The sequence below is a fragment of the Chaetura pelagica genome, unplaced genomic scaffold (genome assembly GCF_000747805.2).
Source record: "Chaetura pelagica isolate M959 unplaced genomic scaffold, ChaPel_1.0 scaffold109, whole genome shotgun sequence".
In the NCBI taxonomy this organism is placed as follows: Eukaryota; Metazoa; Chordata; class Aves; order Apodiformes; family Apodidae; genus Chaetura; species Chaetura pelagica.
Window position 1 is genome coordinate 8,330,061 of NW_009970725.1, and position 13,095 is coordinate 8,343,155.

At 38.3% G+C, this 13,095-nt stretch overlaps 1 protein-coding gene across 1 annotated transcript in view; it reads right to left on the reverse strand.

Annotated features, from left to right (window-relative positions):
* Positions 1-545: 545 nt before the first annotated feature.
* Positions 546-13,095, reverse strand: part of LAMA3 (laminin, alpha 3) — a 113,594-nt gene continuing 101,044 nt past the window's right edge. The window contains 15 exon segments of the mRNA XM_010006910.1: positions 546-691; positions 859-978; positions 1,324-1,417; positions 2,919-3,046; positions 3,180-3,339; positions 4,126-4,266; positions 4,574-4,763; positions 5,669-5,820; positions 6,109-6,253; positions 7,885-8,016; positions 8,914-9,044; positions 9,818-9,958; positions 11,134-11,254; positions 11,574-11,698; positions 12,634-12,753. Coding sequence (XP_010005212.1) covers positions 546-691; positions 859-978; positions 1,324-1,417; positions 2,919-3,046; positions 3,180-3,339; positions 4,126-4,266; positions 4,574-4,763; positions 5,669-5,820; positions 6,109-6,253; positions 7,885-8,016; positions 8,914-9,044; positions 9,818-9,958; positions 11,134-11,254; positions 11,574-11,698; positions 12,634-12,753 — 2,046 coding nt within the window.

Consider the following 13,095-nt stretch of genomic DNA (forward strand, 5'->3'; position numbering starts at 1 on the left):
CCCTAGCATTGTAACAAACTCCCAGAGTTTCACTCCTTAAAGTGCTTCAAACTCCATTTATATTATTATTATTATTTATTATTATTCCTTTTAACACTAATGTACATTTCTGTTTAAACGTCAATCCAAAGAGATTTATAGTATTATACAACTCATTATATTAGTGGATCAAATTTGCTCTCAGGATGACCAGCATTAAGGCAAATTTTCAAGATTGAGACACTGGAGCACTCAGGTTCATGCTGTTGTGTGTGAGAGCAGAATTTGGCCCAGGAGGGTATATACAATTATATTTCCTGCATATATTTCAAAAGGCACAACAGATTACCTTGGAAATCAGTAACATTTAACAGGGAGTTTATCAAAGCAAACACTTGTAATTTGCTTTGGTGCAGTTGACATCCATTTGCTCACCACCTGCTCTGAATAACCAGCCTGATGACAGTGACATGGTGATCAGCAGAAGGGAAACCCACGTTGCATGAATTCACATAGTACTTCAGCAGACCCAGTGTGGTCTATGTACAAGTACCCTAATAGCAAAGTTACTTCGCCGGGCACCCATGCAAACTCACTACACCATGAACCTCTGAAATTCTTCTGGTGGAGACATGTTTGTCATTGATATTAATATTCCGAAGACAGCCATAAAATGGGTCTTTAACTGGAAGCCACAGCGTGTCCAAATTTGCTACAAAAAAAGAAAGATCAAGTTAATAAAATGAGAGTGATTTTAAAGAACATTCATGACTGCAAAGACTAGGAATATTATGCGACTACATGTGTGAACGGGCCCTTTGTATCGGGAAGGGAAAAAAGCCAGTAGACACATGAAAAAGTAAAAAGCAGGAATATTACCTGGAATTTTGCCGAAGTAGAGCGGCTGCTGAACATGTCTAGGAGAAAAGGGGGGAAGTCCAGTGGTATAGTTACTCTGTGTGCCCACCTCTAGCTGCAGCGTGTTCTTCCTCTGAGAGACTGCAAAGGAGTAGGTAAATGAGTACTCTTTCTCAACCCTATTAAAGAATCAACTAGATATGGCACAATTTTTAAGTAGCATCTGTCTTGAAATTTAACTCAGAGGAAAAATAGATTTTATTTTAATTCAAAGTCAGATTGACACATCTAGATGCTTAGGGGCTAAACACAGCCCAGAAAACCCATCTCATGTAAAGCCTTGAATTAACACAAGACACTTACATTGTTCTAAAGAGTATTCTAAGAATAAACAGAAGTGAAATGATTAATTAAAATCTGGAGCTGCCATGCTCTGTGCCCACTGTCCTTCCAAAGTTTCAGAAGAACTAGAATGATACAACATACCTGCTACAGTGTGCCACTGTCCATTAGACAGAGGCTGTTTAGGTGTCACTGATGTCTGGAATTCTCCAGCACCACTATTTCCAGCAGCAATGACCTGTAGAAAAATGTTTTCTTTTGAGTTAACATGGCAGAGGAAAGACCAAAGAGAAAAATACAGGACTTTAAGTAAATCACTGAACTTGTGGTAACTGGGTTTCACTTCATTTTGAGAACCACAGTCACTGTACACATTTTTCAGAAATTATCCTCTCCAAAAGGAATGTCAGTTTCCCTAAGAGAATCCCAGGAGAGAATACTTGTCAATTTTTACAAGTATAAATACATACTTTTGTGTCTCCTCCTCAATCTTATAAAATTACATTAAATTACATTAATTCTGTTGACACACATAATCTCTCTAAGCCAAGGTCTTTCCTGCTAGGCCTTCCTTTCTTTTCCCAAAGCACTCATCTTCGCACCTGGCATCTCCTGAAAGAATCTCTGCAATATATTTCTCTGGCCTTTCACACACTTCTGAACTACTTGCAGTTCACCCACAAACCTCACAGCCTGACTGTTTACAATATTTTAAACAAACACCTGCTTGTGCTTTCTCACATCTTGCTTCTCATTCCTTGTGAGTGCATTATTTTTTTTCCACATCTTCCTTTCAAACTCTTTTGATGTGATAGTTACAACAAAGTTGGTAGTGTACAGGTGACTGATATGCTGAGTCCACTTCCTATCAGACTGATGGATGTTGTCCCATTGACCTTTTTTTCCTTTTTGTTGCATCCTATTCACATTGATAGCCAGCATGAATCTAAGTTACTGCTGAAAAAAGTGGCCAGTCTTGCTCTTACAGAGTCTTCTGCTTCCATGCTGATGCCCCTCCTTTCACGTCTTGAACCAGACCAGTGATCTGGGGGAAAACTAACTGATGACTGAAAGATAAATAATAAAAATAAATTCCCTAATCTGGGAGGAGAAAAGCCGTGCTTTCTGAAGCTAGGTAGACTCATACTGGTATAAACCATGCCATGAGACAGTAGGTCCCATGGAGCACTGACATCTATTTGATGTCTCTCCAGCAGCAACCAAAACTCACATTCTAAAGCTGTTAACCTTAAGAAAAAGCAACAGTGATAAAAAAACCACCATGACACACCCATCAACTAGAGGAGAAAATGCCAACACAAAGCAAGACTGCTCAGGTTCTAGAACAGATGTGGCTATGGAGCTGCATCAGTACAGCTACATGATGACTAACATATGAATGGGAATAAGCCATGGAGTTCTGTAGCCTCTGGCCAAAACCCCAGTGGGTTTTTGCAAGACTCAGAAGCCTGAGAAAGTTAAGACCATGCCCTAATGCTGACCACTGTGAAGAAATCACATACAAACTGATGTATACACAGTAGAAGCTGCTAATATAGGCCCAGAGACAGGTTGAATGCTCAGTTCTCCATGTGACTGTTTTGAACAACCATGAGGAGGTTGCTTAAGGTTGTACCTATGGACAAATGCTGTAACACCTAAGTCCAGAGTTCAAGGTCAGAATTCCACCTGCTGAATGATGACAATACAGCTGAAATGGAAACACAGCCTGTACTTACTTTTCCTCCTTTCATGTAAACAGTCAAGTAATTGTCTTGCTTGCTTCCAGCATGAAGCAGCACACCTGTTGAAGTCCTTGGTCGAATGGTAAATACAATCCTGAAGTCCAAGCCCATCAGCAAATTACCTGTGGAAATGTAAACAGTGGGTAGAGGAATGATCATAGGAGGAGGTAATTGAAAAAACATGTAAAAAATAAATTTTAAAATCCTCAAACATACACACTTAAGACATAATTCCATTATCTCTATACAGCTTACCAATTATGATATATCCTCCTTCATTAAAGAAAGAAATCCCCATGTCCATGGGAACATCCAGACATGGAAGTATGCCATTTTCTTCCTGAGGAGCATTCATGATTTTTCCATTCATCTTAAAATTCCTCAGGCAACCCTTGAAACTGTTCATTGGTATATTCTGAAAGTAAATTTCAAAACATGAACAGAAAAGCATGACAGCAATTTTTTTTCTAGTAAGGATACCCATTAGTTCTTTTGTACTGGTAGACTGTAAAAAGCCAGTTGGCACTAAAGGCACCTAAAAACAATCTCTAATGCAGTGAGAAGGTATCCCAAAATGTTTTTAAAAAGCTTAAAACATGAAAGTAACAGCTGATTTTGAGTTAACATAGCTTCTGCTTGCAGATGACTTCCCAACAATGAGTCAAAAAGAATGCAACAGGAGTTGTGAAATCTGAAGTACACTCTTCCCTTCCTAAGAGGCTGCCTATTTAAATCTGATTTTATAAAATTTCCTGTGTCACCAGTTGTCCTCTTTTTAAAGTAATAGGAACCACACATATTTCAGATTGAAATCTAGTTCTATATTCATAATTCCTTAATGAGAAGGATTCCTTTGCTTCTCTACTTAGTCAACTGAGGTAAATATTCTGTGGGAGGAGGGTATTCCTGGAATTACAGATGTGACTTTGGTCTTTTTTATTTTTTTAAATAATAGAAATGAAAACAGTACATGGTTGTCATCATTCTGCAACACACCTTGAAAATACAGGTTCAGCTGACAGCTGTGTGAACAGATGAGGCAAAAGATCTGTCATGTACAACTACAAACACCAGTCACAGATGGTGCTGACTTGGTGCTCGGAAATATCCCCCAAACCTTTTTGATGAAGAAATCCTGCATATGAACACTTTCACATGTAATTAGTGCAGCATGGAGAGGGTGGATGGGTCAGTTATTTACCTGTCTTTTCAGTGATGGCAGCCCTCCCACGTAGATTGGTGGCTTAACACTTAGGGCAAAATTTGTTGGCAACTTTCCGTGCTGGGCCCTTAGGCCATCGACAACAAGGCGGACGTTCTCCCCATCTGTGCTGAAGACCACCTTGGCAGGGTGCAAACACAACAGAATGAAAAACTCCAAGGCCAATAAAATCTACTGGAGATTTTTTTTCCTTTAACTTAAACATCATATTGTATTGCTGAAATATCTTAAACTGAAAATAGCTTGCTGGGACCATCAGTCTCTATATGCTCTCTCATAACAGAGACCTGTGAACCACACTAACTTTCAGGAATTAACTTCAGATGACCAAAATTGAATTTCTAATAACTTAAAGATTCAATAGGCTGTGCCTGCTGAGTGCTAGCTGTGGTTTGTTTCATCACTGTTCCTGTGCCATACTACTTACGATGTGCCATTGCCCGTCATTGTGTTTAGCACTGGTTTTGATTTTGATTCTTTCTCCTCCAGAGCCAAGTGAAAAGACAAAACGTCCTTTTGAAATGTGGAGAGCCATGTAAGAGTCCTCAGACCTTCCCTCCATGAAAACTATTAATCCTCTTGATGATCGAGTCCGTACATCTACAGAAAAATGTAACCTGTAGTGGAAAGTAAGCATATTAAAAAACAGGTTTATTTCATCAGTTGTTGTATGTTTCCTCCTGTCCAGAAAAATGCCAGCCAAACTTCTGCTGTAAAATGCAGAAGAGCTTTTGGGTGGAATCAGTGTTCTATGCTGCCTGCATTCTGTATTTGAATGAAAGCTGACATACTCAAGCTTAGGACTTTGCATCAGTATGTGCTGTAATTGTCCACCACATCCAAGTCAATCTACTCAGTTTGGAAAAATGTTAGCAAAGAAAAAAAAACTGCCCGGACTGTTAGAACCACTCTTCTATTATGCTCTAAGATACAGGGAAGAATCTCAGAATTGTCATGGTTGGAAAGGATCTCTGAGATCACAGAGTCCAACCATCAACACAAAAAATACCCCAAATAAACACAAACAACCACACACACTCCACCAGAAAACACCCACAAAACACACCCACAACCTTGGCCACTAGAGCATGCTCTGAAGTGCCATATCTACACATTTCCTGAATACCTCCAAGGATGGTGACTCAAGCACCTGCCTGGGCAGGCTGTTCCAGTGCCTGACCACTCTTTCAGTATAGAAATTCTTCCCAATGTCCAATCTAAAATTTCTCCGATGCAACTTCAAGCCTTTCCCTCTGGTCCTATCGTTACTTACTAGGGAGAAGAGGCCAACACCCACCTCCCTACAGCCTCCTTTCAGGCGATAAGGTCTCCCCTCAGCCTCCTCTTCTTCAAATTAAACAAGCCCAGTTCACTCAGCTGCTCCTTACATGACTTTTCTCTAGACCCTTCACCAGCTTGGTAGCTCTCCTCTGGGACGAGAATCCTAGCTCTTAGCACCCAAAGATTCAAGTAGCTTTGACAATTCAAGTGCTAGGAGGAGAACAGAGAACATCTGTATTACCTGTCAGTAGGCGATGGTGGAGCAAACATGTAGGATATGAAACTGCTGGGTGTGTTTCCAAGAAGATAGGCTTTGCTGCTGGCATTTAATGGAGTTGGTAAGGCGTGGTTTTGCACATTAGCGGCTTTCAAATAATCAAGGTATTTTTCATTCTGTGCCAGTAAGACAGAACTGAAACAATTACTGTGCATGAACATGAAAAGAAACGCATTTAAGAGTTCCCACCTGAGGCAGTCAACACCCTTCTCTAATTGATAGGGAAGCTGTTGTCATTCTGGACAGTTATGGGTTTAGGATGGAACTTTAACAAAGATAGAACCTGCTTCAGATTCAAGACGGAAGGAAAATAACATCTGGGTCTCGATTCTACAAACCACGGCTGCACAGACAAGGCCACGGCATCAACGTGGAGCAAACGTGACAGTAAAAATAAAGCATACCTTGAGCATCTTAGACCTGAGAGGATCTTTAAACTCTTTCAGCAGCAGCGGTTCAAGGTTCTCATATTTGCGGCAAGCTCCGAGGGAGACACCAGTCTTGGCAGTGTAATTAACAAGGTTTTGTACCTCAGGGAGCTGACCTGCCCTAGAGTGATGAAAGCAGCAAGTGCTGTGACACAGCATTCCTTTTCTTTAGCCTCATCAATAACATCTTGTAAAACTACCTTCTGTACAAAAATAGATTTCCCAGTGACCTGATGTTAAAGTACCAGATTTCATTTTTTGGATGAAAAGTGTAGGTTCGATGCTGCGAAAGGTATTAGTTTTTGTTCTGGTTCTGCCCATTTCTTTTTGGCAGATGATGTTTTGTTCTCATTTCTTATGAATTTTTTTTTTTTTTTTTGCTAAAACTATCTATTAAAAAAAATAAAATTCAAACTGTCATTGAAAAAGAAGGGAAAAAATATAGCAGCCTGAATTGGGTAAGATTGGACTGGATTGGACTACAAAACCTTGCTGGTTAATTATGAATAACCAGTGGCAGGTCAAGAAAAATGGCAACACGAGGCCCTGCTAACTCAGTGATTCATTTTCTCTGTAAATAAGATGTTCTGATGAGACTTGTCAAGGGGCAAAGCCCATCACAACTGAATATGCAGCTTTACTAGTATACCCAAATTGTCAGAAAGACTGTGAGAACCAATTTCTTGTGAGTGTTAAGAGTAATATTAAAGTAATACTATCAGTTCCTAAGTTGTACACAGTATTTCAAATTGGTAAATTACAAAAAAAAACCCAAACAACCCAGAAAAAGCAACAAAGCTCCTTGCCCATGAAAAATCACAGAAGAGTGGTAGGGCAGGGAGCAGAACCTAAACTTCTTCAATTCCATCCAGTTTTCCATTTGCTTGATCACACTGGCTAAAATATTAATTCTCCATCTATTTTTGTACTAAAAGCAATTTTCCAAATTTGGCTTCTGATGAGGAGGTTAAAATACAAGTTACTTCATTGTCTTGCAGTGCTTCTACATGAAGATACAATCTGAACAACATAATCTAGTGAAAGATATTCCTGCTATGCCAGGAGGGCTGGACCAGATGATCTTTAAAGATCAACCAGTCCAAACCATTCTGTGATTCTACGATAATAAATAAAAATACACTATTTTTGTAAAGTGTACACATGTACACTTACAGGCATAAAAACTTAGCTAAAACAAAGCCCACTGGGCTTGGGTCAGTGTTGACCCAAGGAATGCTTTTCTTCAAATAATATATTTATGCATAATTTTTCTTCTATATTTTGCCTGTAAGATGTCTCTATTAACCAGACAAACACCTGAAAAAAGACACAACATAAATCAGGCACCTGATTTCTATACATTTGCTCTCATTTGTTCCTGTAATTCTTCTGGTTCTGCCTGTAACTTTGCTCATTTCATTACCTGGCTCCCCATGTGGCTACAATGATACAATGTAGCAGATCTTTTTTGGATGCCTTGCTGGGACACTACCAATGTGGAGTTCATTCTTTGATTAAAATACAACTAAACAGATGTGATTCAGACTAAAATTCCATTACTTCTGAACAGCAAATTAAATTACAACCTGATACCATGTATAATCTGCCTGAAAAAAAGTGTATTTGGCAGCAAAGTTAAGCATTCCTGAAGGCCTCACAGATGTAGAAGAAATTAGCAAAAAGTGCTTAGAATATGATTAAAGAAGGAATACAGGCCAAAATGCAGGGAACAAGTTTTTCCAGGCCAAATACCTTTTTATGAAGATATTTGAGATGCAACCTTCAAAATTATCTCCACCAAATTGTATAGGTTGCATCAACACACGTGGTCTTGGAGAGTCAACTGATGATAATTCTGACTCCTCATCAACCAGCAGACGTACCCTGAAACAAAGTGAATAAAAATAAGCATGACATCTAAAGAAACAGTCACTAATCTAAATTAAATACATATATATATATATAAATATATATAAATATATATATAAAGAACCACTTGGCAGAGGTGGGTTTTTGTTACATGGTAATTGTATTAAAGCTTCATTAGTTTACTTCTTGGAATTTTTCAGTATGTGCTCATTGACTACTATGAAACTGCTCTGCATTTAGGTAATAGATATTGAGCAGGAGTTGAAGTCAGTATGTCAGTCCTACTGTGAAGGTCCAACTGACAATCAGGAAAAAAACCTCCTTGACAACTATGGCACAGAATTTAATCGTTTGTGTCAAAATGGTGCACTTGTTCTATTAGCTACCAGATAGTACAGACATTATTACGTTATTATTAGCCAAAGTTATAGCAAATAATTAAAAATTCTCCACTTTAACTAACACTTATCTCATCTAAGTGTTCCACAAAAAAAACCTATATGATCTAGGAGGTTTTCAGTAAGTTGTCTCTTCTTGATATGTACATAACAGATAATTACTGAAAAACTAGACACAATACTAGCTTCTAGCCTGGGCCTTTAACCACCTATGTTACAGTGAGATATTTATAGCCTTTATAAAGGCTATGGGGAGAGAAAGAGCTCTAAAACTCGAGCTTCACAAGCAGTCAAAACTCACACAATCTATACAGACATGCATAGTGAAGTGCAGCTGCAACATCAGAGGTATGCATATTCATAGACCAAAAATCTCCTTTTGCTTCATTTTTTCAGTATCCTTTGCTAGCAGAGGCCATGCCTAGCTGTCTACCCAAAGAACAAGTCACACAAAATTTTTTATCTTCTTTCTCCAGCCACAGCATCAAAGAATCAGATAAAGAACTGGACTCACCTGTTGTCTGTTTTTATTACTGTCACATAATGCAATAACCCATCTTCATATTTCTTTTTCAGTTCTATTTCCTTCTCTCCCATCTTTGCAGTTACAAGGCCAGGTCTCAGAAAGATGGTAAGAATATTAGGCTGTAAAAGAATCCCAAAAAACAGTCAGGTAAGTGCAAGTGCCTTTAGTTCTCCTTAATATTGCCAAGTAATACAGTTCTCAGTGGTCTCTTGTGGGAAAGAAATGTTCTTACACTAGTACTGCATTCCTCAGTCATCTAGTACCAGGTAATAAACCCAGTTCTGCATAATTATTATAGTTCCTGTTTTAAAATACCTCTGCACTCTGAATACAAAGCAGTTATTTAAAATAGTTGTTTAAATTATTTTTACAAAAAGCAGAGGATTCAGTTCTCCACTTCTCAAAAACCTGGTGTGTGGTCACTTCTGAACTCCTCCAGCCAGCAAGAATGGGGTTGTATTTGAACCTCCCTGCTTGCTGAACACAGCTGAAAACAATCCTTTTTCTCTGCATATTTGATCATGGTAACATTTCTGCATGGGCAGAATGCCAGTTACTCTTGAGTAAATTTCCAGGCAGCTGTATTATGCAACAGTTACCTTCCTGGGATGGTGGTGTCATGGTGCATGGGCTACTCTGCAGTTCAAACTTCAGTTACTGGTCAAACTACATGTTGCTTACGTGAAAAATTGCAAGGATTAATTTCTTTGGCCTATGACATGCAAGGTTCCATGATCAAAAGATTATTGTAATAGCCATATCTTGCCTTAAATACAGGAATCTACATGAGATTTATGACACAAAGTGATGTCAAACTGACACAGTCACAAACAGACATGACTGATCCAGAAATAAAACTAACCACGTATTCTAAGTTGAACATGTTTCATACCCATAAATTGTAATCTAAGAGTGTTCCAGTTGATTCTGTGGTCTGAAAGCCGAAGCCAACTTGGAAATCCTTGGGAAAGGGGAAACCCGCTGCACTCAGGCTCAGTGTTCCCTTCCTAGAGAAAGCTGCAGATCTGACGAGCTGAAAGAGAGATGCTCTTGGTGATTTTCCTTTCAATTAGAAGAAATGGCAACATGGGGACAACAACTGCCCTACTTGACATAATTAGGACTGACTTCAGTCAAAACTAAGCACCAGGCAAACCGCAAGTACAATTATTTCAGTATAGAACAGACAAACTGAATTGGTTCCACCAGCATTAACTATGATCTGAGAAACTAAAGGGAGATGAGGCTTGCTGAGTATAACAAGCTCTTCATCTCTAGTTACTCTGCATTGACAGAATGGCTTTGAAAGTTTTCACATTTGGGGACATTTGGAAGTGAGCAGCTGGAGGAATGGCTCAAAGATACAGAGCTGTGCAAATGAGCTACATAACTGAAACTGTGTGAGTCACAGGACAGAATATACTTGGGCCTTTCTGAACACAGTTTTAATATGCAAGAATTTATAAAGATATAGAGCGAGGATGAAGATCAGACCCTCTGTGCATAGGGAAATGGCCTGCAAATAAATTGCTCTGTGAAAAGTTAGATGACACAAAAGGAAAGCTAATGAGCACAAACTTTCAGTGCAATGCTATAGCAAATAGGGTAAATGGGATCATGCACCATGTAAGTAGCAGTAAGTAGAAGCAGAAGGGTAGTTTTCATCTCTCCATGCAGGACTGGTTAAGCCAACACTGAAACATCATGTTGCCCCATTTTAAAAAGAAAGTGGCGAAACTCAAGAGTGCACAGAAAATAATTACAAAACTACGAGGTGAGTAGAGCAATAGCCTTGCAATGAGAGACTTCAGGAGAAATAAAGTATTCTTAGTTCTTTCAAGAAAAAAGGCTGATAGGTCATTTAATTAGAAGCACCTTGGTGAGAATAAAGATCCTTAGAAGTAGTAAGTAACTAAATGTTCTGGTCTAATCAACAACAGCAACTGGAAATCAACAAGTTTACATTGTAAATGTGAATTCTTAATTGTACACAGTATTAAGAGGGTGGACTATGTGTGGAGCAAGCTGTCACAGCAGGAGTGGAGTCTCCTTTCTTTCTTATCCTCATACCAAGCCCATGTTCTTTTATTACCATCACATGTTAACCAAGTATAATTTTTGAGCAAGTAAAACATAATGGTCCAGGACTTATAGACAAACTGGACTCTGTGAAATTTGCAAAAGTTTTTAAGGAACTTTGTTAGTTACCTTCCAGTCATCTGAACATTTTTTGCTGACACCAAAAGTCTCGTCAAAAACAACTGATGCAGTATTAGGGTTTTTCACATTCTTCATGCAGCCCCGGAATGGAGGTGTGGATATATTAAAGCTGGTTTCAGGAAGTGGAAGGAAAAAGAGTTCAGTAGCCTGGTATTTCAAAGCACACACCAGTATAGTAGCCTGTAAATGTTGACAATGTAAGAAATAGAAGAACAGAACAAGAGCAATACTTCTTGCATACCCATACTTCACGCTGATCAAACCCAATTTTCAGGGTACAGTCCAACAGAGATCCCACCATTAGCCAAAAATCAAAGATTACAATATATATTATAAACTGGTTATTTTCGTATCACATAAGATAGAGTGTGATTTTAGATGGAGTTTCCATACAAAGACTATGTATTAGTCTTTCTGCAGTTGCTCACCGTTCCCGTAGAGAAGGTGGAATTCCACCTAAGTAGTACTTAGTGAAAAGGAAGACCTTTATGTTGGCTCTAATATTAGGACTGACATGAACAGTATTCGTACTTCGGGCAAGCACCAAATGAATCTGAAATAGGTGAATAATGAGAATTACTTCACTTAGCCATAACAAAAATCATTTAGCAGATTAAAAGTATTTCCACAGAGCAAGACATTATGGGTTGGGTTTTTTTCCCCCTCCTCTTGTTTACTGGCACCTGAAATCCAAAATAACTGCAGAAGTTCAAAGGTACTTTGCAAAATTTGGGCATTTAGGCAAAGCATATAGCTAAGGAAAATGCTCTACTATCCAAATACAAGGTGAGGTCTTATTTTCCTCAGGAAGGTATCCCTAAAAATACACCTTGCCTAACATTCAGATATTGCCTTTTATTTGCAGAGGAAGATTTGGGAGATGCTGCCTGATACAAAGACAAGGTCAGTCAGCCGGCTGGATGCAATTTGACCCAGTATTGCATAAAAGACTCCTTCCAGCAGATCCTGAGACCTACACTATTTAGTTGGAGATGGAGTAAGGAGAAAAGGAAGAATGAATCAACATGGCAATCAAAGGTTTTAACAACCTCTTTAGAATTTCACTCTGGTAGTGCTTCAGCTGGACTGAAGCTAAGTAGAAAAGCAAAAACAAAAAGACCATAAAAAGTAATCTCTGTAAAAATCAGCCTGGCCTGGGGAAATAAACATGTAGGTGGAAAAACAATCATCTAAGCATTAAAATGATGTAATAATTGAAAAATACAAAGTTCTCTCTAAATAAAGCAATGCCCTATTAAAGAGTTTTTTGCTTAAGTGGCTTTCCTGTTAAAACTGAACTTGTTCACAGGAAAGCTATGACAGTAGAAAGATTAATTTTTATATGTCCAATCTGATCCCAAACAGCCTGATCAACTCAACACAAAAAGAAAACTTCACAACTAAACTTTACAACAAGATGCTTCGTTTCAGCTAATGTGTATTTTTACAAATAATGACCACTTGACTTAAACGTTTAAAATTACATACCTGTTTATACGTTCCATCATTTACAATCATGTTGTTTTCTATTTCTTTTGGAGGCTCAGAGTCAACTTTGTATCTAAAAACTGTATGACCATCTTCAATGAGCACACTGATGAACTGATCCTGCAGTAAAAAAAACCCCAAACAACAAACCACAATACAGTTAAAACTGCCAACATTTCATATACATTTCATTTTCATGTGAATAATTTTAATGAAGGTATCTAGTTGCTTCAAGAAAGCTTTTGGGGGAAAAGATACCACAAAGAAGACTAAAACTTATAATAATAAACAATAACTACTTTAAACTGTCATAAACAGATCTGGTATCAGCTCCAGATTTATTCTCCAAATCTCTAGAGGATTTTTTTTTTAATAATTTCAATATGTCTAGTGACTTTTCATAGAATTGAGAAATTATGTCCAACATGTCACAGTGATTGCAAACATGCCTATAATATTATT